Genomic DNA, 23,635 nt, shown 5'->3' on the forward strand with positions numbered 1-23,635 from the left:
GTGACATTCACAGGCAGATCAAAACTCAGTGCCAATGTATGGTATCTCATACATATCGAGAAGGTAATCAAGCAGCTGATTTCATGGCAAATTTGGCTTTATCAGGGGATTGTGATTTTCAGTTTTCTGATCTTTTACCTCCTCAGTTGGCTGTTATCTTAAAGGCTGATTGCAGGAATGTGTCTTTTAATCGAACAGGAGGATGGCTACTGCTCTCATTATGCATATGTATGTGGCTGCTTGCTTAAATTATATATGTTGCTCTTCTGCCATCTTTTGTGTCTTTCAGGTGGGTTGTCCTTGGTATCATACGGTTGAACACTATTTGCTAGGAGCAGGGTGGGTGTTTGATGATTTTTATAGGTAAGAACATCCGCCATCCAAATAGGGCTGTTAATGAGCCGAGCTGCTCGGGCTCGGCTCAGTAAAAGCTCGGCTCGTTAGTCAAACGAGCCCGAGCAGCTCACGAGCCCAAACGAGCTCTAGTCTCCCACTGAAAAATCTTATTTCGGCACCATAATTCATAAAAATCTGACCACATAGAGAAAAATAGCTTGTTATCGAGCCCAAGCCCGAGCTCGAGCCCGATTACGAGCCAAAGCTCGGGCTCGTTCTGGAGCTCGTAATTGAAACGAGCTTTACGAGCTCAAGCTCGAGCTTTTGCTTCGCCAAGCAAGCCCGAGCTCGAGCCCAATATAGAGCTCGTTACCGAGCCCGAGCCCGAGCTTCTGTGAAACGAGCCGAACCGAGCTCTCCCAGGCTCGGGCTCGGCTCGGCTCGTTAACAGCCCTACATCCAAACATGTCCTTCGTGTAACACCGTACAGAATACAGATGATAACAGAACAGGCATCTTACAATGATTATCAGATGGATAATTGCGTATTTAAATGTCATCAGCTACCTCGAACCAGTTCTAATACCTGATATATCTGTGTAGGAAGCATTTCTGTGATGACAGAATCAAGAAATGACAACATTCTGAAGCCTTTGCAAATTACTTAAATTTCTTTTGTTAACTGCTGCCGATACGGTGAGCCATGTAAACATTTTCAGGAAATGGTTTTCCTGACGAGCAGATTATCCTTTTTAAACAGTGGGTAAAAATCCCAAGCATTTTAAGCCAGGCATAGCCACTGTTTTCACTTCCCAACTGTTCAATCCAAATAAAAAAAAAATGCCCTCCCTTGCTGATGTCTCCAAGCATAGATATTTCAAAATTCTTACATCACAAAAAGAGATGCTATCAAGATGTTAAACGTTTTCCAAAAGTATGCCTCCAGTGGCTGATCATTCTTGCTGCAACATGTTACAGTTTGAATCACTGGTCTGAAACATGAATCTGGTAAACTTCTTTGTCCTGCTGCCAGTAGTTGCGATTATCCTGTAGTTGATCCACTTGCTTGAAAAGTTGTTTCATGACATTATTAATAATGAACTGTTCAAATAGTCAGTTAAATCGAAATATGCTGCTGTTAACAATCATTGTGGGCATCCAATCACAGATTATAATCGACTCTGCTCCAACCCACTACAAATACGCATATAGAAAAAGTTTAGCAGAAATTAAAACCAACATTCATGAAATGTGCTAAATACATAATTCCTAACTCAAGTAATGGTACAAATTTTCAGTCAGTTCTAATAACACTGTATTATGGAAGCCATGATTTTGTTGTTTCCAGAGCATCTATCATTGCTGGATTGAAGGAATCCCCCTACCTAACATCCTTAATGGAACACCTCTGAAGTAATACCAACACCACTGAATGTACCCACTTGCTCTTTTTTCCCAATTGAGCAATAACTTCAAATGGAGCAGGAAACTAATGCATCAATGCAGATGCTCAGATTCCATTGTCATTTATAGCAGTGATCCCCAGTTCAACACAAAGTGGCTTGAGTCCTTCTTCCTCCATCAAACTCAGTGCAGCAAAGCTATAGTAAGAGTGATACAGGTCGGGTAGCATATTCTCTGGGAATTTCGTAAAACCACCATACTAGTGCAGGCAAAACAGAAAAGGAAAATGTCAGCAAGTCCAGAAGAACCAAGCCATTCTAAAGAAGCAAAATTGGCTTAACAGAGCTACTAAATGGGAAGCACCGTCAGCACCTTAGACTGGCAAGAAAGCAAAAATCTGCGTAGAGCACCCTTGTTGAGGAAGTGGTAGAACCCTAAGATTTTCAGGACTCCTCCAACCCTGAATGTAACACACAGGATAGCGAACATTTTAGAGATACAAAAATGTTCTCACTTTAAGATTTAATGTTGCCTCCTTGCTTACCAAAACGCATAACATGTATCACTGGGTTTGTTGGCTCTGCCCTGAAATCCACCATCTGCTGCTTGCCTCTGCAATTGAAAAATGAAAAAAGGGAAATAGAGATCACTGCTATATCCTTTGGGTTTTCCATCACTCTCATGGTTATTATTGTCATCAAAACAATGAATAATCATTCATCACAACTCAAAAAACAGAAGGCATGCAATTTAAGAGGAGCTCAACACATGAACAATTTCTTCCAACTCTTGGCATACAATCGTAAGTATACTACCAGCAAATGATGAATTTCTTCGATTTGATCAATTCATTATGCTAATTTCTGAAGGCCAAACCCCCTTTAAACAAGTTGCACCACTAAGTGAGTACAATCCTTCCTTTAAAATAGGTGTTATGTTTATTGGTGGTTCTAACATCAAATCACTTTAACAGGACTGAAAACAGACTTGTCCCACAAAAGAACCTTTTTAATTCTTATTCTAAAGCATAACGACTAGTACCAGTTGAACAATGTATCAGCAGAAAATAGATAGGGTGCACTGGATTGCACACATTTGAGAAAACAACCTAAGCTGCTGGCTATTATCACTCAATATGGAGCCATCATGAAGGAAGCACAAGATTAAACATCTATTCAATTTCATTTGTCCAGATACATGATGCTTCTAGGGAAAGGTACCTGTAAGCTCCAATCCACGAGCAATGGCACATCAACGACCACAGATTTTGCAGGTTTGGAAGAAATATCAGCATTAATAAAACCCATCAGCTGGAGAGCAGCAACTGCACAGTAGGTCGCACCACCTGCATCGCTAAGACAATGAAAGACAATGAGCACTTAGTGAAGATAGTTTTACATGTTGATAGCTCGTTGTTGGGGTTTTTAAAAATGGAAATACGGAATGTTAAAAGTTATACAGCCAAAAGGGGCTCTTTAGAAAACCCCCTGAAGTTCCTTACATCCATCCAAAGCATGGAACAACTATATATGCCTCATCACCATGGAAAACATCACTAGCAATGTGAACAAAAAAAAAACTAAAATGCAATGACAGAGAGAATGAAAATGGCGATAGAGAGAGGGAAAGAGTGAGGGGGGGAAGAGAGAGAGAGAGAGAGAGAAATCACCACCTGAACATCATAACATGAAATTAATAGGATCCACTTACCATGAGATTCTGAACCTGGTACTAAACCAAAGCCACCATCATATGACTGCAAGCAATAGCTAAAAGCATTAGAAGACTTGCAACAAAATCCCGTTGAGAACCAAAATATCTATTAATTAATAGCAGAAATATAGCCATAATGCAAAAAAAGACATCTAGAAGTTGCTCAAATTACAGACCTGACAGTGTAATATATACTCCTTAGCCTTTTCCTTATCCATTCCCGTCCAGTTATTTAGCATAAAACAAATGGCAGCTGAAAAGACCAATCATGTTTAATTATACAAGCTATCAATAATGCAAATACAAAGAGATAAAACGAAGATAGACATATGCAAAGAAAATTTTTTTCTCACCAGCGCAATAAACAAATCGCAGGTCTTTTTCTGCCCCAAAATGAATTGGCATGAAGCTGTCAAGGAGCATATATAACTTCAATTTTTTCTAATAAAAGCCAGGAAATAGGATTGATATCACTAAATTAAAGTAACCATATGTATGCACAAGACATATAATTGGTAGAAGTTCATGAAACAATACAAATAATAGAACCATGCAAGCTGCGTAAAAGGGGGAGTAAAGGTGCTTTTGGCAGCAATGTTGATTCCCAAATGTCTCAAATGAAAGGAATCTTCCTTTGATTGCAGATTCTCAGTGTGGACGCAAGCATCAAACTAGCATATAGCGAAGAATCACAAATTTTCTTATCTATAATGCACATACAGAGAAGGATAATTGATTGTTAGGAAGGGAAAATTTTTCAATAGCATGCCCACAAGAAACAAGTGCATGTACAATATTACATGAAAACCATAGTCAAAGTATGATGTTTCTGTCAGTTTATTTATTTCTAAAAGATATAGGAAAATGCACAAAAAACATGTTATGACAAGAATCACATAACCAAAAAGAAATAAAAAAAGGAAATAAAAAAATCCAGTTGAGGTATCTGTGCGGTGTTCTAATTGTCATACATACTCATTGTCGTGCATGCACACGCAGGAAAAGAAATGCCCAAAAAGCATACCATGACAAGAATCTTAAAAAAACAAAAAAGATTGTCAGTTGAGGTATCTGTGTGGTGCTCTCATTGTCGTAGATTTTATTTCTCACATATACATGTGCCCAAAAGAGGTGCATAAGAAGCGTATTATAACAAGAATCATATAACCAAAAAAAAAGATAGTTGAGACATCAGTTTTTATACAAAATTATTGTGCAAATTATATGTTCATTAAAAAATATTATACGCAATCAGGCATATAAAACAAATTGTCAATTTCTATTTTTCCATTTTGAGATAATATAGGGATATAGGATGATGAATAAGGGGATGAAGATGCAAATATACCTTCCATCAGGTTGTTGAAGATTTCTCATTGAGATCAAGATTGCCTCGGAATTGATGTTTGACAAATTATAGCCAATCATATTCAATATGGCAAGAGCACAATAAGTACTTGCTAGATGACTACAGTTGTGACTTGAAACCTGTTAGAAATAGGAAATTGATAAATAGCCAAACTTGGAAAGTACGGCCAAGATGTTGTATTTAGCACCATATTTATTCAGCACATACCTCACTATCATCGATAGTAAATTGAGAAGTTCTAGATCCATGGAATCCATAGAATTGTCCTGAGCAAAGCAGAATTTATATGCATTTCCACAACTTGCAGAATAATAACAAGATAAATCCAAACAGCACATAACTTCATATAACATACCATTATCCAAGTCAGACATTGTTCTTGGTTGTGCCTGAAAGGATAACACCCAACTGGCTATTTGATCCTTGTCAACCTAAATGAGAAGACACATTCAAAAATATATTCAGTGAACAATACTAAAAGAGATTAGAGGCCCTTAATGCTGTGCAACTGAAGCTCCAATAAGTTCCATGACTTGATGACATGAATGTGACATATCAAAACCAATAGTCTACGATAACTAGTTAATGCTAATCCTACAACTTGCAGAACAATGATATGGCAGTGAGGCTAATCTTAATATTTTTATGATAATATTAATATTTTCTTCGCGTACCAACCTTTTTTTTTAATCTCTTTATCTCTCCAATCTTTTGGTAAAAGCTATGGGAGTTAAAGAACCATACCATGTAAAAACATGTAAGGCTATTGATTTGTCTTTTTCTTTTTTTGGTAGCACTTCTTATTAAATACCATTATAAATTCTTTCTTGTCCACTTAATCTTACCATTGCAATAATCTCATTTGCTGACACCATATCCATTCAACATGTCATGGAATCACAAAACTCATGCTAGATATTTCAAATATTTATAGCAAGTGCCAATTGGCAAAAGTTCTGTAGAGGGGAAAGACAGCACTCCAGAAGGAAAAAAAAGAAAAGAAAAAGCATAGCATTGTTCTCTAACACCTCTCTGATGCAACAATTACATATTCATTTGGAACACATTACACATTACCCCCAAAACCACCTCTCCAGCAAACTTCTTCTCTTCTTACTATATTGCATGCCTTCTTCCATGGCTATAAATTTTAATGGATCCTTTCTCTTCCTCAAAACTCTTCTACGAACCAAGTAAGAAAACAGCCTTGATCTTAGGTATCTTGTTACCTGTCTCACTAATTCTTTCACCACCGTCCCAAAATAACATCCTATGGATGAAAATTACATCGAGAAACATAAAAAGTTTTTTCCCTTTTTTGGTTTTCCTTTCTTGTTCGTTTCTTTTCTGTTTATATGAGAATCCGAAAACAAGAGGAATTAAACAACGGGGCCGATCTATTTCAATGGAGCACCGTAAAACCAAGAAAGGAGAAGAATCGCCCTAAATCAAATCCATGATCCACTTCCAACAAGTCCAAACTCTTGACAAGATCGAGTCTTTTAGCGTGAAATGAACAGATCTACAGTAATTTCGTGGAATTAGGAAAAGGAAACGCTTTTACCCGATCTAGGGCGCCGAGGATGCCGAGGCCGGAGATGGCGAAGTAGGCGAGCGTGAGATGATTGATCTCCTGCGTCTCGAAGTCGGACGGCAGCCTCTCCATCATCATCTCCAGGAACAACACGTGCCTCTCCCTCTCCAACTCCAACCCCTCCGGATCCATGGCCGGCGGCGGCAACCTCACGACCGCGGAACACCGGATCCACCGAACTCGCACGGACTCCCCCGGTCCTCCCAATTTCTCCCGTCTTGGGCTCTTAGATTTACATACGAGCATTCGAATCTAAAGGCGCCTACCCTGACAGAAGCTTTAACATTCGCGTACATTTTAGGCAGCCCATCTAACTGCTAATTTGCCACGTGTCTCGATACGACTTCGAGCCCTGGGAGATCTGCACAGCCACCCAGGATAACGGAAAGATTCTGTCCCAGTTCGACGCCAACTTGCATGGCCGAGAGGTAGCCTCATCAATCTCTTTTCACCGTATCATCCGTTCAGGCCTTCATCTTCTTCATTGAAATCTTGAACAGTATCTATCATGCACTCTTAGATTGCTACTTGCAGCACAAAAAAAAAAGCAGCTAAATTATTTGATAATTAAATACATGATATTTGTATCATGTTAGCATCATTAAAATTCGGGAACAACTCGCCTGGAAATTACAGCTTGGGTCAGGCACGGTGAACCCACCAAGAAGCTCGAAAGAATTTGGACGGTAAAAATCTTTGAAACAAATATATGACTATTAACTAAATTAATCAGGTAGCAAAACAAGCCAAATTATAATACCCAGAATATATATAAATAATAAAGCTATTAGCAAGTTGTATCATCCAAAACCCAAGAAGGCCGTCGCAATTCACAATAGCAATCTGGGCGTGCTATGTAATGAATCTGGGCCCAAGTCCAGTTCAAATACAACCAATTTTGGGCGTTCGTCCGCAAGGCCCTTGCATGCGCTGCGTCGTATAGATTCCTAGGCTTTCGCACGGGCGAGGAGAATTCGAGTGGAAGCCTTCCCGCGGAAACCCGGCTGATCTGAAACCGTCCAATATAATCGGGCGGTTAGAACAAACTCCCCAACGAAGTCACGGGGAAGAAGGGGAGAACTTTCTAGAAACTCTAGATCTGGTTTTTTAAGCTCTTCTCTCGCCCTCGCTCCTCTCCCTCCCTCACAAAACCCTAGCCGCGGAGTCCCTCCTTCGCCGCTCCCTTCCTCTCTTCTGTCGAGTGGTTTCCGATCAGCTTGAAGCAATGGCCGGGAAGGGAGAAGGTCCCGCAATCGGAATCGATCTCGGCACGACCTACTCCTGCGTTGGAGTGTGGCAGCACGATCGGGTGGAGATCATCGCCAACGACCAGGGGAATCGCACCACCCCCTCTTATGTGGCGTTCACCGATACCGAGCGTCTCATCGGCGATGCTGCCAAAAATCAGGTCGCCATGAACCCCATTAACACCGTTTTTGGTGAGTTTTTTAGCTCTTTAATCTCGTTTTCTTATAGATCCCTTGCTAATGTCTGCAATGAGGTGTGATACGGTGTTCTTCTCGCTTTTTTCCTTTTTTCGTGTGCTTCACGGGGAAAAATCAAATTTTTTTGATCCATGCGTGATGCCCTGGCTTTTTTTTCTTAAAAAAATATTTTAAGGGAAAAATATTTTTTTTTCATAATGTGATGATCTCCCCCTTGGGGAAATTTTGTTTTAAGGATCTGTGTCTAAAACGTAAATCTGGTGTGGTGTTATGTTCTACTTGTCCCTGGTCATGTTTAGCATATTGGCCTCTGAAATCTTGTGCGTTTGGTAATTTTTATATTTATATAGAAATTCTTATAAAGTTCTTTTTTGCAAATAACTACTTTCTCTAGCTTTCACTGACTGAACCCTGGTTCAGGTTAATCAGTATTGCAGAAGGACAAAAATGTTCTTGCCTTTGTACCAAATGTGGCTTGGGACTTGATCTCTTCTCTTTCATTTTGCCTTCTTCTCGTTCAGGTCTTGGATGCTAGGGACCATCGTTTGAGGGACATGGGTGAAAAGATCGGTTAATTTTGCGGGGACAAAAATATCTACAAGATATTAGATAAACACGATGAACATTACATTTTCATCTAGTTAACTTGAGCGAAATAACTTGAGGAAAACAAGTTACAAGATTTCGGAGATTAAAATATAACTATTCAAAAGACCGGAATTAATACAAAATATAAAAGATTTCAGGGGCTAGTATAATTTTCTTTTTTGATAAAACATCTTGTTCTATCTGATAGTCTTGCGGTAGATCCTTCACTGGGAACGTTCTAATTTGTCAGGTAGATCTGCTAACATGCGGATAGATCTGCTAACGTTCATGTATCCTGTTGCTGGAAATTGGACCCGGGGGCTGCCGCGGACCAAGGAGGGGGAGGAGTTCCGCTGCCGGGATGGTGGGAGGCGGTGCGCCGACTGGCGGTGTTCCCCTGGGTAGTCCTGCAAAAAACCCGGTGGCCGGATTATCCGGCGCCGGCCCTCCAAAGCTTAAGTCAGAGGGGGCTAATCTGTGTGTCGTAGTGGAAGAGGGCCCGCCCCTTTTATAGAGGGACATAACGTTACCTGGGAGGTGACAGGGGAGTTTGTCTCCTTTTGCAATAATTGGACGCGATCACGCTCATTAATGTTGTTGTGGAGAATAAGGCCGGATCAGACCGGAGTTAGGGAGCTGTCACGGTCGGTTGGGCCCATTGGAGTGTGTTGAACCGCCGGTTATGGTAGGCCCGGGGGTTCGTAGATAGTAAGTTCATTAATTGCTGAGTGAACCGGTGGTCAGGGTGAGCCATACGTTGTGATGGTTCAGTGATCCGGAGATCGTCTTGAGCTGTGTTCATTTAATGACTGAGTGCATCGGAGGCCCGAGGGGGTCTTATGCATTAATGACAGGTCATGCCGAGTTCCTGTGGAGATCCCGTGCCTTGATGACTTAGGGACGGTGGCAGATTGTAGTGGAGTTACGTACTTGGTTGTCAGACTTGTTGGAGGATTAGGCGGTGATTGGGTATTCGGCTAAGGCATGGGCCTAGCGGAGGTGCCGAGCCGAGCAGGTCGCTTAGCGGTGTGTCCTGTGGCGGGATTGCTCCTGGTTGGTGCCCTTCGGTCGAGTACCTTCCAGCCGAGCGCCTCTATTTGGCGCTTTCCAGTCGAGCGCTTCTCTGGTCGGCGCTCTTCGGTCGAGTACCTTCCAGCCGAGCGCCTCTATTTGGCGCTTTTTGTCTCTGGTCAGCGCTTTCCAATCGAGCGCTTCTCTGGTCGGCGCTCTTCGGTCGAGCGCCTCTTTGGTCGGCGCTCTTCGGTCGAGCGCCTCTGAGGTGTTGTGACTTGGGTAATCTCCCAACACTACCCCCCGACTTCCTAGTTCTAGCTGGCTACTAGCTTGAGCGCGGGAAGTAGTTTTAGTTGGGTTATTATGGAAAATTTTGAAATTATTGCGCGTTTTTGAATTATCGGGCGCTTTGAAACGCCTTTAATAGGCGGCGTTTCTTCTTTTCCGAGAATACCTCATTATCGGGACGCCTTCTCCGAGGCGTCCTCGCGTCGTGGGCTCATGATGGGGCCGTATGATTCGATAGGGCGCTTCTGTGTTCGAAGCGTCAGCCCGGAATAAATGCGGCGTTTTATCTTTTGGATTGACACGCGTCGTAACCCGAATGGGGAGCAGCGTTTTTTTTTTTTTTGCTGATCTGGGCCGTTGGAGGGATTTATATAAACCCTCACCTGGCTTCCTTCTCCTTTCTTATTGTTTTCTTCTTCCAGTTTTTCTCAGTCCGAGGTTTTTGTTCCCGGCGTCTCACAGGTCCCTTTCCCTTTTCTTCTTTTTCTCCCAATAATCTCTTTTCCTTTTTCCTAATGGGTTCCGGTCCAAGTGAAGTCGAGTCCACCATGGGTGTACTGAAGGTGGAAATGATCGAGGAATGGTTTTTTCCTCTCCAAGGGTTCCAGTTGGAGCCCGCCAGGCAGGGGGATCGGGTGACCGACCCTCCAGTAGGCCGGATTGGAGTGTATCTGGAATCACTCTGGGCTGGCCTACGGTTTCCTCTTCACGGCTTCGTGGATGAGTTGCTAACGGAATACCAGCTGGTTCCAGCGCAACTCGCTCCGAATGCCTGGAGAACAGTGATCGGTTTCCTGTCGTTGTGCTTACTGCACGGGATTCTGACCTCTGTTAATGTTTTTCGGCGACTTTTTGTGTTAAAGTCGAACCCGGGAGACGGAGAGTGGCTCTATATCGCCCTTCGGGTGGGTCGTCCACTTTTTCAGGGTGCCCCCTCCTCCATTCATGACTGGAAGAAGAAGTTCTTCTTCCTGGGGTCTGAACGGACATGGGGATTTAACCCTAGGTGGGGGCCAACCCAACTCAAGTCTGTCAATAAAGTCCCTAAGCTTTCTTCGCGCGAGCAAGGGGTCCTCGACACCATTCGCAACCTTGGGGGCGGCATCTTACTGAGCGGCCTCATCAGTGAGGATGCTCTAGTGAATATTGGGCTAAGCTCGGCGCGTCCCCATGGTAAGAGTAGCAGTAGGGTGTCTTTTTTATTTTGTTACAGTTTCCAAGTTTTAATCCTGCTCGTCCTTGCAGATATCGCAAAAATGGTGACCAAGAGCGAGGTCCTATACGCCCGGTTCCAAAAGAGGGCGGCCGAACTTTCAGGAGAACCGACCGAGCCGAGGAAGAAAGCAAAGACCTCGGCGAAGACCTCGACGACCACAACGGTTGAGGTGCGCGCTCCTCGCCCCGTGCGCCCTGAGGCTGGTCGGGGAGAGGGCGTAGGCTCTGGCGGAGCCACGATGGCACTCCCATGCCCGATGCCCATTTCGCAAATCTCTGGTCGGCAGGAAGCTCCAAATTCCGACCAGGGAGGGTGGACTTCGACAGATTTGGCGCTCGCGCGCCCTTCTTCTACCATGCGGCGGTCAAGTCGGCCGCCAATCCGACCCCAGCTCTCCGGTTCCGAGCCGGGGAATAGTCAGGAAGCGATGGGGTCGGCTGCACCCAGGCCGGCCGAGGCCGGCCTGTCGGGTTCATCGGGCCCCCAGGAGCGGGTGCCATACGCTCCTGGATGGGCCGTCTTTGAGGGCGACTCGGCCCTCGACAGCGTACAAGTGGCGCGCGAAGTTCTCCGGGTCGCGCTGCTCCCGGCCGACCAGGCCAAGATCCGGTCCATGAACTATGGCGAGTTCATGGATTCCACTATTTGCTCCTCCATCCGAGTAAGTCAGCTTTTATTTCTGTGCAAATTTGTGTTTCGGCTTAAAACTATTTCTTACGTGTTCCTCTTGCAACGCCTCCACGAGACCGAAACGATGATTCACATCATCCAGGACTATCGGGACCGGGCCCGAAGGCATCAAAGGGGGCGTGAGGAGGCCGAAACAAAGTTTCTCGCGTCCGAGGCCGAGCAGAAAGTGCTTCAAGCGAAGCTAGGGGCGGCCGAGGACGAGGTTCGGGCTCTGGTCGCCGAACTTGAAGAGGAGAGGGGCGCGCACACTTTGACCAGGTCTGAAGTGCGCGCCGCTGAGGCCCGCCGGACGGAGGCCGAATCGTCGCTCGCTATTCGCGAGCAGGAGGTGGGGGAGGCTCGAATAAAGGTCCAAGATCTCGAGATCCGTCTACTTGACGTGCAATCTCTGCTCGCGGACCGCGAAAGAGAAATAAAGACTTTGGAGCGGAAGGCCGCCTACCATGAGGCTCGGGAGAAGGAGGCCCGGGAGCAGGCCCAGGACGCCGTCAAGCTCTTCCGTGAATCGGAAGAGTTTCGCGACTTGATGGAAGAGGAAGGCGTCAACGGGCTCATCCAGGGCTTCAAGGACTTCCGCAACCAGTTGCGGCGACTTCTTTCCGACTTCGACCTTAGCCTGCTTCAACCAGGCGCTGGGGTCGAAAATCCAGAAGCGGAGGTGGAGGCAGAGGTTCCAACCTCTGGCGGGGCCGACCAGGAGGGTCAAGTTGAAGAAGGCGAGATCGCCCCCGAGGTCACCGGGGCGGTTCCCGAGGCTACCGTGGAGGCCTCGACCGCAGAGGAGCCGACCGTTGCTGAAATCGCCGGGCCTGAGCCCTTTATATAGTTCTCCTTTCCTTTCTGCTCTCTTTTTTTTTTGTGTAAGTCGGAATGGCCTTTATACTTGTTTAGGCCGAGTCCGGACTCTTGTACTTGGCCTATGGGCTTTTTAAAATGAATATACATTTGTTATGACTTATGCTTTGATTCCATTTTTGGCTGACTAAAGATCTTTCGTTTGAATCCGTTTTTATATTAAGGAATTAGGTTCTGCGGCTCCAACTTCGTCCGCTATATAACCGAACTTGCGTTATGGCTCGGCACCGCTGAACTAGGGGCCCAAGACCAGTAATATAGCGGTGCTTATGTCTAGGACGTGCTTGGGCTCGGGGGGGACTCTCCGAGTTTAACTCGGAATTCGACCGAGCCCTAGGATAAGGCCACTAGACTTAAGATTCCTTAGCGAACTTCGAGCCCGGACCTCGGGTTGCCGAGGCGGATGATCGGATTAATTAACCAAGAATGAAAATAAATGAGATAATGTAGACATTAATCGAATGGGTACCTGGTACCGTGAGCGCTCTTGTGCCGAGGCTATGAACTTCATCTGGCTACTTGAAGACGCTCCTCTGCTCGGGCTCCGTTTTTTGAGGACGTTAGCAGAGAGATTCAGCTTTTGCCAAACACGGACTTCTCGCTGATCATGAATGGGAGAACGAGCCGAGCTCGTTGGCTGAAGTCGATGGAGAACGAGCCGAGCTCGTCTGGTCAATGAAGACCGCATCCCAACGTATTGGGGCATCCCGATGAATCGGGGCATCTCGACGTCTCGAGGCATCCCGGCCGAGGTTGGGGTAGGAGAACGAGCCGAGCTCGTTGGCCGATGGAGAACGAGCCGAGCTCGTCTGGTCAATGAAGACCGCATCCCAACGTATTGGGGCATCCCGATGAATTGGGGCATCTCGACGTCTCGAGGCATCCCGGCCGAGGTCGGGGTAGGAGAACGAGCCGAGCTCGTTGGCCGATGGAGAACGAGCCGAGCTCGTTGGCCGATGGAGAACGAGCCGAGCTCGTTGGCCGATGGAGAACGAGCCGAGCTCGTCTGGTCAATGAAGACCGCATCCCAACGTATTGGGGCATCCCGATGAATTGGGGCATCTCGACGTCTCGAGGCATCCCGGCCGAGGTCGGGGTAGGAGAACGAGCCGAGCTCGTTGGCCGATGGAGAACGAGCCGAGCTCGTTGGCCGATGGAGAACGAGCCTGGCACCAGGAGACAACATAGGAGAATCGGTGAGTTTGAACAAGCACAAGCCCTTTACAAATAAAATTTAATGGTTACAGTAGGGGATCCCTTGGAATACTATTGGTAGTACACGCGGAGATTTTCAGAATTCCAGCTTCGTGGGATGGGAGTCCCATCTAGAGACTCTAGCTTATAAGTTCCGGGCCGACGGATGCGTGTGACTCGGTAAGGTCCTTCCCAGTTTGGAGCCAGTTTCCCTTGCTCGGTTGGTCGGGAGGCCTCGGCTCTTCTGAGGACAAGGTCTCCTGCTTTGAAGGACTTGATTTTAGCCCTGGCGTTGTAGTACTGGGCGGTCTTTTGCTGGTACCTTGCCATGCGAACACGGGCGGCTTCCCTTGTTTCTTCGATCAGGTCGAGATTGTTCCTTAGCTGCGAGGAGTTGGAGCTGGCGTCATGATGTTCTACCCTCGGAGATGGGAGTCCGATCTCCAACGGGATGACAGCTTCCGTTCCATATGTCAGGTTGAAGGGAGTCTCGCCGGTGGGGACGCGGAACGTGGTCCGGTAGGCCCACAGGACATTGTATAGGTCTTCGACCCATTGTCCTTTGGATTTGTCGAGCCTGGCTTTGAGACCCTGCAAGATAATACGGTTAGTTACCTCGGTTTCTCCATTTGTCTGAGGGTGCGCGACCGAGGTGAAGCGGTGGTCAATGCCAAGCTCGGAGCAGAATTCTCTGAAGTGAATGTTGTCAAACTGGCGACCGTTGTCAGAGATGAGGATGCGGGGGAGTCCGAATCTGCAGATTATTGACTTCCAGACAAAGTCCCGCATCTTTTGCTCGGTGATCCGGGCAAGTGGCTCGGCCTCCACCCATTTTGTAAAATAGTCGATGGAGACGACCAGGAATTTTCTTTGCCCGGTAGCCAGAGGGAATGGCCCTAGAATGTCAATTCCCCACTGGGCAAAAGGCCAAGGGGAGCTGATAGAGGTTAAGGAAGCCGAGGGTCGGCGTTGGATATTGGCGTTTCTCTGGCATCGGTCGCATCTCCGGACGAAGTCCATTGTATCCTTCTGGAGTGTCGGCCAATAATATCCTTGACGCAAAATTTTATGGGCCAATGCTCGTCCCCCTTGGTGACTTCCGCAAATCCCTTCATGGACTTCGCTCATTGCATAGTCAGCCTCTGTTGGGCGGATGCATTTGAGGAGGGGAGATGTGAAGGATCTCCGATAAAGCTTTCCCTCGTACAATATGTACCGGGTGGCGGAGCGCTTCACTCGGCGGGCTTCCCGTTCATCGTCGGGGAGGACTTCGTCTTGCAGGTAGCTAATGAGCTCGTCCATCCAACTTGGCTCAGATTCGACGCAGAGGGTCTGCTCGGGCTCCTCCGTACTGGGCTTTTGGAGGTACTCCAGTGCCGTTGTCTTGGGGAACTCGCTCATGCGGGAGGACGCCAGTTTTGACAGCCGATCGGCCCTGAGATTCTCCGACCTGGCGACATGTTGGATGTGAAAAGAATTCAAGGACGAGGCGAGATCCCGTACCTTCTGTAGATACTTTTGCATTGTAGGGTCTCTGGCTTCGAAGTCACCCAGGATTTGGTTGACGACGAGCTGAGAATCACTGAAGGCCTCCAAGTCTTTTACTTCTAGCTCTTTGGCTAGCTTGAGCCCGGCGACCAGTGTTTCATATTCCGCCATGTTGTTGGAAGCAGGAAACTCGAGGCGTAGGGCCTGTTCAGCGACCACCCCCTCCGGGCTGGTGAGGATGAGACCCGCTCCGCTACCCCCCGAGTTTGAAGAGCCATCGACATGTAAGGCCCATGCCGGACTGGGGGTCTGCTTTGTTGGCGTAAGCTTGGGCTTAAGCTCGACTTCGTCTGGTATGGTGCATTCGACTATGAAGTCGGCGAGTGCTTGCGCTTTGATCGCCGGTCTGGGTCGGTACTCGAGATCAAATTCCCCAAGCTCGATGGCCCATTTAGTAATCCGGCCAGCTCGGTCTGATCGCTGCAAGATCTGCTTTACTGGCTGGTCGGTCAGCACGGCCGTTGTGTGGGCCTGGAAGTAGGGCCGGAGTCTTCGTGCCGAGGTGATCAAAGCATAGACAGTCTTCTCCAGCTTAGAGTATCGGGTCTCAGCATCCCTCAAGATCCGGCTGGTGTAATACACCGGTTTTTGGAGCTTGCCCTCCTCTCGAACCAGGACCGAGCTTACTGCTACAGGGGAAACGGCTAGATACAAATAGAGGAGTTCACCCTGTTGAGGCTTTGTGAGTAGGGGAGGGGAGGCCAGGAGGTGCTTAAGCTCTTCAAAAGACTGCTGGCATTCGTCTGACCACAAGAAATTCTTTGGCTTCTTTAGAGCCGTAAAGAATGGAAGGCAGCGCTCGGCCGAGCGAGAGATGAATCTCCCGAGGGCTGCAACTCGGCCTGTAAGGCGTTGTACCTCCTTGACTGTCTTCGGAGGCGTCATTTTCTGGAGTGCTCGGATCTTTTCGGGGTTGGCCTCAATTCCTCGTTGTGTAATAATGAAGCCGAGGAATTTGCCCGAGGTGACTCCGAAAGCGCATTTAGCTGGATTAAGCTTCATTTGGTACCTTCGGAGTGTGGAGAATGCTTCATCAAGATCGGCCACATGGTCTTGCGCCACCTTGCTCTTCACCAGCATGTCATCAACATATACCTCCATGTTTCGGCCTATTTGATCTTTAAAGATCCGGTTGACCAGCCTTTGATAAGTTGCCCCGGCATTCTTCAAGCCGAATGGCATTACTTTGTAGCAGTAGGTGCCCCCGTTGGTGATGAAGGCCGTCTTTTCTTCATCTTCCGGTGCCATGCGGATCTGGTTGTATCCGGAAAAGGCGTCCATGAACGTCAGCAGCTCGTGCCCCGAGGTAGAGTCTACGAGCTGGTCGATGCTGGAAAGGGGGAAGCTGTCCTTTGGACAGGCTTTATTCAGGTCAGTGTAGTCCACGCACATGCGCCACTTTCCGTTGGCTTTTTTGACAAGAACCACGTTGGCGAGCCACTCCGGGTAGGATATCTCCCGGATGAATCCAGCCTCAAGGAGTTTGTCAACCTCCTCGGCCGCCGCTCGTTGTCGTTCTGGGGCGGCGACTCGCTTCTTTTGTCGCACGGGCTTGCAGGTTGGCTTCACTTGGAGCCGGTGGACCATGATCTCTGGATCTATCCCTGGCATGTCCGCAGGCGACCATGCGAAGACGTCCATGTTGTCTCGTAGAAAATTGACGAGGCGTTCTCTTTCGCACTTGTTAAGGCCAGAGCTGACCTGCACGGTTAGCTCGGAAAAGTTTTCGTGTAAGGAAACTTGGATCAGTAGCTCACCAGGCTCTACCCGCTCCTTCTGAGGGCTGACTCGTGCCTCCGGAGCTTTGACTGAAGGCTGACCGGTTGCAGGGAAAAGTGTCTCAGCTGGTTGCCTCGCCTCATGAGTTGCCATGTAGCATCGTCTGGCTACTATCTGGTCCCCGCGAACTTCGCCAACTCCTTGGCTAGTGGGGAATCGCACGAGCAAGTGGCGAGTCGAAACCGCTGCTCGGAGGGCATTAAGACCTGGTCGTCCGAGAATGGCATTGTAGGCCGAAGGCAGGCGTATCACAAGGAAGCTCATTCTTACGGTACTTTCACGGGGGGCGAGCCCGGCCGAGACCAGAAGGTCGACCTCGCCCTCTACTGGGACTGAATTCCCAGTAAATCCGACTAACGGAGCATTCATCCTCTGTAGTTGCTCTGTTGTCATCCCCATTCTACAGTAGGCATCAAAATACAAAACATTCGCCGAGCTTCCATTATCAACTAAGATGCGTTTTACATCAAATCTATTTATAATCATGGAGATGACAACGGCATCGTCGTGGGGAGTTTCGACTCCCATCAGATCGTCATCCGAGAAAGAGATGGCTTCCGAGGAGCGTAGGCGCTTCGAGGAGGTTCCTTCCCCCGAAGCTTCTCCAACAGGGGCCCCGCCTCGGATGGTGTTGATGATGCCGGCGATGGGTCTGTTGGCGTTTGAACTGTCAGGCTGGGCGGCTTCTTCAGCTCTTTTCTTTTCTTCACACCGGCCCCGCACAAATCGATCGAGCATCCCTCGGCGAATGAGTGCTTCAATCTCGTTCCGGAGCTGGTAGCAGTACTCGGTATCATGACCGTGATCTCGATGAAAACGGCAATATTTCCGAGGGTCGCGCCAAGCTCTGGAATCTCGTTTAGGAGGTGGGAGTCGGATGCAATCTTGACCCTCAATCTCCATGAGGATTTCGGCTCGAGGAGCGGTGAGGGGAGTATAGCTCTCGTACCTCCCCTCAGGTGCGTGGGCTCGTGGCGAAAACCTCGGGCGGAGTGATAGCCTCTGCTGAGGCGGTCCTCGTAATCGGGGTGGACTCTTCAGGCGGGGCGGATTTTTGGCTCGGCGCGGGGACGGGCTTCTAGGCTGGCCGTGCTCCTCGCGACGCCTTTTCTGTCTCTTGGATGTCTGTTCGGCCCCGCTCCGCCTGGTAGCCACGGCTTCTTCAGCCTTGGCGTACTTTCGTGCCCGAACAAGCATTTCGGTGAGGTCCGCAGGGAAGTTCTTTTTGATAGAAAAGAGGAACCTGTAAGACCGGGCTCCAGTTTTTAGTGCTGACATGGCGATCGACTGGTCAAGCTCCCGGACTTCCCATGTTGCGGCGGTAAACCGATCCAAGTACTCCCTGAAGGATTCTCCCTCCTTTTGTTTGACATCAAGGAGGGAGTCTGATGTCCGCCGCTGGGGCTGGCTGGCGGCAAAATTGCTGGCGAACTGCCGGCCAAGTTGCTCGAAAGAGGAGACTGTGCTCGGCTTTAGCCCGGTAAACCAAAGCCGGGCCGGTCCTCGGAGTGGCGCTGGGAAAGCTTTGCACATCATGGCCTCCGAGGCCCCCTGTAGGGCCATTAAGATCCGATAATTTTCCAAGTGGTCTAGGGGGTCAGCCCTGCCGTTGTAAGGCTCCACCTGGGGCATCTTGAACCGCGACGGGACCGGCTCGTCTTCAATCTCCGGGGAGAATGGGGACTTCGTAGTGAACTCGAAGTCACCATCACGTCCTGATTTCCTCCCGTGGAACGCCTGGATTTGGCGCTCCAGCTCCTCGACCTTCTTGTCGAGCTCATGGTTCTGGGGGATCGCTGCAACGGTCCGTTCCGGTGCGAGTTGCCCTGGGACTGACTCGACCTCCGAGGGTTGAGGCCAGCCACCAGGGCCTCTAGCTGGGTGTTCTCTCCAGAGAGAGGCCTGGACTTGAGAGTCCTGACCTTGAAGGGGGAGCCCGCTTGTAGGGGGCTCCGGTTGAACTGGGGCCGGCGAGGGTGGTACCGTCGGGACGCCCCTGGGTTGCAAGCTTTGGACAGCAGTAGCCAAGGCCTGCACCTGCCGTATCAGGGCGTCAAACTGCTCCGGCCGGACTTGAGGAGTTGACTCGGCCGGAGGTGGTGAGTTCTGGACAGAGTGTCCGGGACTAGGTGGAGGACATCGAGAGGCATCGGAAGCCCCTTTACTTCTTAGTTTCATGGCAGCAACTCGGGCCCTTCCTCTAGCGCCAACTGTTGCTGGAAATTGGACCCGGGGGCTGCCGCGGACCAAGGAGGGGGAGGAGTTCCGCTGCCGGGATGGTGGGAGGCGGTGCGCCGACTGGCGGTGTTCCCCTGGGTAGTCCTGCAAAAAAGCCGGTGGCCGGATTATCCGGCGCCGGCCCTCCGAAGCTTAAGTCAGAGGGGGCTAATCTGTGTGTCGTAGTGGAAGAGGGCCCGCCCCTTTTATAGAGGGACATAACGTTACCTGGGAGGTGACAGGGGAGTTTGTCTCCTTTTGCAATAATTGGACGCGATCACGCTCATTAATGTTGTTGTGGAGAATAAGGCCGGATCAGACCGGAGTCAGGGAGCTGTCACGGTCGGTTGGGCCCATTGGAGTGTGTTGAACCGCCGGTTATGGTAGGCCCGGGGGTTCGTAGATAGTAAGTTTATTAATTGCTGAGTGAACCGGTGGTCAGGGTGAGCCATACGTTGTGATGGTTCAGTGATCCGGAGATCGTCTTGAGCTGTGTTCGTTTAATGACTGAGTGCATCGGAGGCCCGAGGGGGTCTTATGCATTAATGACAGGTCATGCCGAGTTCCTGTGGAGATCCCGTGCCTTGATGACTTAGGGACGGTGGCAGATTGTAGTGGAGTTACGTACTTGGTTGTCAGACTTGTTGGAGGATTAGGCGGTGATTGGGTATTCGGCTAAGGCATGGGCCTAGCGGAGGTGCCGAGCCGAGCAGGTCGCTTAGCGGTGTGTCCTGTGGCGGGATTGCTCCTGGTCGGTGCCCTTCGGTCGAGTACCTTCCAGCCGAGCGCCTCTATTTGGCGCTTTCCAGTCGAGCGCTTCTCTGGTCGGCGCTCTTCGGTCGAGTACCTTCCAGCCGAGTGCCTCTATTTGGCGCTTTTTGTCTCTGGTCAGCGCTTTCCAATCGAGCGCTTCTCTGGTCGGCGCTCTTCGGTCGAGCGCCTCTTTGGTCGGCGCTCTTCGGTCGAGCGCCTCTGAGGTGTTGTGACTTGGGTAATCTCCCAACATATCCTATTCTGGATTATGTGGATAGATCTACTTTAGATATGCTGTTTGGAATTTATGCGGACAGATCTAAGACCTCTTTATGTTGCACACTATCTATTTTTTTTTTCCAGTTTTGTGTTTCTAACAGACTAATCTGATATTTTCAGCTATTGTTTTATAGAACATTAAAAAAAAATGATTCCTATTTTCATGCATGATTAGTTTTGTGTACCTCTTCTCCAATTTTGTTTAAGTTGGTGTCTGATGAGTTAAAATACATGCGGTGACTCTTAAGTAGTTCTTAATGAGTTAATGCGGTATTATTTAATAACTTAACTGTCATGTCATTGGACAGGAGGTTCATTAGCTAAAGACTGAGCAGGAAAAGTAATAGGTTTCAGAATATGTGGAAAAGCTGCTTTAACTATAGAAAATAAACTAGTTTATACCTTTTAAAGTGTAAGCACTTGTTGGTTGTCGTAGTCAATATTATAACCATCTACAGGCTCCATTCTTATCTAGAATTTGAATATATCAGCCCTTGTTTTACATGCTGTTGTAAAAGTTTTATCAAGGCTGTTGTGGTTTTATGGGCAACACCCACACCCGTTGCGTGTGAGCCACCGGTGTACCCAAAAAAAAAGGCTGTTGTGGTTTCTCAGTTTTTCTTTCTACGTCTCCAGCCTTAACTACTTCTAGGATTAACTGCTTTTGGGATCATCAAGATTTAGCTTGATTCAGCTTGTGCTTATGCTATGTGGTTGCAACTGTTGCCATTCAGGTTCTCTGTTTTGGCAAAAATGAGATTCACTTAGGTGTTGATTTACTATGTTTGACTATTGTAGCTAGACATAGTGATCAGATGTAGGGGTTTTTTGGTCTTGGGTGGCTTGCATGATCTTTCCTCCCTTGTCTGCTCCATTCTAGTGGATAATTTTGGAGATTAAGTGATACATGTGAATTTTGCATGTAAATTCTCATACTATGGTTAAGCATGCATGTTGTTGGCTTTTGGATTATAATTTTAGTGGTTCTTGGGATGTCTGACGAGCTTGTAAGTGATCTTCATCAACAGTAAAGGAATTGCTAGACATATCAGCACTTATTACTAGTGCCATTTTCTATTGCTATTCGCCAAATGCTAGGAAGTTCCTTATTCACTTTGTGGTATTGAGGTTACGATTTATGATTTAATTGATTGCTTTATAAATATCAGAGCTTGTAAACCTGGCTGCTGTGACCATGTAGTTGATTAAGCTTTCTCTTTTGTATATTTTTTAATTCTTTTATATATAACACTCCTTAGCATCAGAAAAAAAACACCCAGCAATATTTAGCATAAATTTGACTAACCATGGCATCACATGGAAGACCTTACATTTTCTTTATTTTCTTTTCAGATGCCAAGCGTTTGATTGGCAGGCGATTCTCTGATGCTTGTGTTCAAAGTGATGTTAAGCTCTGGCCCTTCAAGGTTGTTGCTGGCCCGGGTGACAAACCGATGATTGTCGTCCAATATAAGGGTGAGGAGAAGCAGTTTGCAGCAGAAGAAATTTCTTCTATGGTTTTGATGAAGATGAAGGAAATTGCTGAGGCCTACTTGGGTTCCACTGTTAAGAATGGTGTTGTTACTGTTCCTGCTTACTTCAACGATTCTCAGCGCCAGGCCACCAAGGATGCAGGTGTTATTTCTGGTCTCAATGTCATGAGAATCATCAACGAACCCACAGCAGCTGCCATTGCTTACGGTCTAGACAAGAAGGCTGGAAGTGTTGGTGAGAAGAATGTTCTCATCTTTGACCTTGGTGGTGGCACTTTTGATGTCTCTCTGCTCACCATTGAAGAGGGTATTTTTGAGGTGAAGGCTACTGCTGGTGACACTCATCTTGGGGGAGAGGATTTTGATAACCGTATGGTCAACCACTTTGTTCAGGAGTTCAAGAGAAAGCATAAAAAGGACATCAGCGGAAACCCTAGGGCTCTTAGGAGGCTCAGGACATCATGTGAGAGGGCAAAGAGAACTCTCTCCTCCACTGCTCAGACGACTATAGAGATCGACTCCTTGTATGAGGGCATTGATTTCTACTCCACCATTACACGGGCCCGGTTTGAAGAACTTAACATGGACTTGTTCAGGAAGTGTATGGAGCCCGTTGAGAAGTGTTTGAGAGATGCAAAAATGGACAAGAGCAGTATCCATGATGTTGTCCTTGTTGGTGGATCCACCAGAATTCCTAGGGTCCAGCAGCTATTGCAGGATTTCTTCAATGGGAAAGAGTTGTGCAAAAATATCAATCCTGACGAGGCTGTTGCTTATGGTGCTGCTGTGCAGGCTGCCATCTTGAGTGGTGAGGGCAATGAGAAGGTACAGGACCTGCTGCTCTTGGATGTCACTCCTCTTTCTCTTGGCTTGGAGACTGCTGGTGGAGTAATGACTGTTTTGATACCAAGGAACACCACCATTCCCACCAAGAAGGAGCAGGTCTTCTCAACCTACTCTGACAACCAACCTGGTGTCCTGATTCAAGTTTATGAGGGTGAAAGAACCAGGACCAGGGATAACAATCTTCTTGGAAAATTTGAGCTCTCTGGCATTCCGCCTGCTCCTAGGGGGGTTCCTCAGATTACAGTCTGCTTTGATATTGATGCTAATGGTATCCTGAACGTCTCTGCTGAGGACAAGACTACTGGGCAGAAGAATAAGATTACGATTACTAATGACAAGGGTCGTCTGAGCAAGGAGGATATCGAGAAGATGGTACAAGATGCTGAGAAGTATAAATCAGAGGATGAAGAGCATAAGAAGAAAGTTGAGGCAAAGAATGCTTTGGAGAACTATGCATACAACATGAGGAATACCATCAAGGACGACAAGATTGCGTCGAAGCTCCCTGCTGCTGACAAGAAGAAGATTGAGGATGCAATTGAGCAGGCAATCCAGTGGCTCGACGGCAACCAGTTGGCAGAAGCCGATGAGTTCGAGGACAAGATGAAGGAGCTGGAGGGCACCTGCAACCCCATCATTGCCAAGATGTATCAGGGTGCTGGTGCTGGCATGGCTGGTGGAATGGGTGATGATAGTCCCTCTGGTGGTGACAGTGGTGCAGGTCCTAAGATTGAGGAGGTTGATTAAGCATTTTATCTCTCATGGTGGGTATGTCTTATTTTCCCTTCGTACTTCCTAGTTTCTTTGATAGAAGATTATTCATGACTTCTTCATCAAAAAAGAAGATTATTCATGACTACTTTTTGTTTAATCCTGGCCTTGTATTATGGCTACGTGCTTTCTCGTAGAGGATGCTTTAAATTACTGATTTTGTCGACCTTTTGATTCCTTTGGTGAACAATGTAATTGGTGGTGGAAATTTTATATAAATTTTGGACCTGATTGCTTTGTCTA

General features: G+C 47.6%; 2 protein-coding genes and 1 long non-coding RNA gene across 3 annotated transcripts; 2 read left to right on the plus strand and 1 right to left on the minus strand.

The window, feature by feature from the left end:
* The first annotated feature begins 224 nt into the window (after positions 1 to 224).
* LOC148699685 (uncharacterized) lies at positions 225 to 1,127 on the plus strand. Its single transcript, XR_015974469.2, has 2 exons — positions 225 to 363; positions 940 to 1,127. It is a non-coding gene; the product is annotated as an uncharacterized LOC148699685 (long non-coding RNA).
* A 418-nt stretch (positions 1,128 to 1,545) lies between these two features.
* On the minus strand, positions 1,546 to 6,697 carry PGGT-I (Prenyltransferase family protein). The gene is made up of 11 exons (XM_008813819.6): positions 6,387 to 6,697; positions 5,178 to 5,253; positions 5,030 to 5,088; positions 4,802 to 4,941; positions 3,807 to 3,862; positions 3,630 to 3,706; positions 3,451 to 3,496; positions 2,961 to 3,085; positions 2,285 to 2,352; positions 2,113 to 2,200; positions 1,546 to 1,999 (listed from the first exon to the last, which is right to left on the minus strand). The coding sequence occupies exons 1-11, from the start codon at positions 6,660 to 6,662 to the stop codon at positions 1,847 to 1,849; spliced, it is 1,164 nt and encodes a 387-aa protein (XP_008812041.1). The 5' UTR covers positions 6,663 to 6,697; the 3' UTR covers positions 1,546 to 1,846.
* Positions 6,698 to 7,468: 771 nt separating this feature from the next.
* LOC103723030 (heat shock cognate 70 kDa protein 2-like) lies at positions 7,469 to 23,635 on the plus strand. Its single transcript, XM_008813820.6, has 2 exons — positions 7,469 to 7,855; positions 21,636 to 23,635. The coding sequence occupies exons 1-2, from the start codon at positions 7,642 to 7,644 to the stop codon at positions 23,366 to 23,368; spliced, it is 1,947 nt and encodes a 648-aa protein (XP_008812042.3). The 5' UTR covers positions 7,469 to 7,641; the 3' UTR covers positions 23,369 to 23,635.

This window comes from Phoenix dactylifera, chromosome 17 (genome assembly GCF_051530095.1).
Source record: "Phoenix dactylifera cultivar Ajwa chromosome 17, Ajwa_hap1_PhDact_Kaust_v1.1, whole genome shotgun sequence".
In the NCBI taxonomy this organism is placed as follows: domain Eukaryota; kingdom Viridiplantae; phylum Streptophyta; class Magnoliopsida; order Arecales; family Arecaceae; genus Phoenix; species Phoenix dactylifera.

Excerpts from the sequence above, each read along its gene's own strand:
- LOC103723030 (XM_008813820.6), top strand. The coding sequence starts at position 7,642 with ATGGCCGGGAAGGGAGAAGGTCCCGCAATCGGAATCGATCTCGGCACG. Across the intron at positions 7,856-21,635 it reads CCCCATTAACACCGTTTTTG|ATGCCAAGCGTTTGATTGGC; the intron begins GTGAGTTTTTTA and ends TTTTCTTTTCAG.
- PGGT-I (XM_008813819.6), bottom strand. The coding sequence starts at position 6,662 with ATGCTCGTATGTAAATCTAAGAGCCCAAGACGGGAGAAATTGGGAGGA. Across the intron at positions 3,863-4,801 it reads CTTCAACAACCTGATGGAAG|CTTCATGCCAATTCATTTTG; the intron begins GTATATTTGCAT and ends GCTCCTTGACAG. Across the intron at positions 3,086-3,450 it reads ACCAGGTTCAGAATCTCATG|GTGGTGCGACCTACTGTGCA; the intron begins GTAAGTGGATCC and ends TTAGCGATGCAG.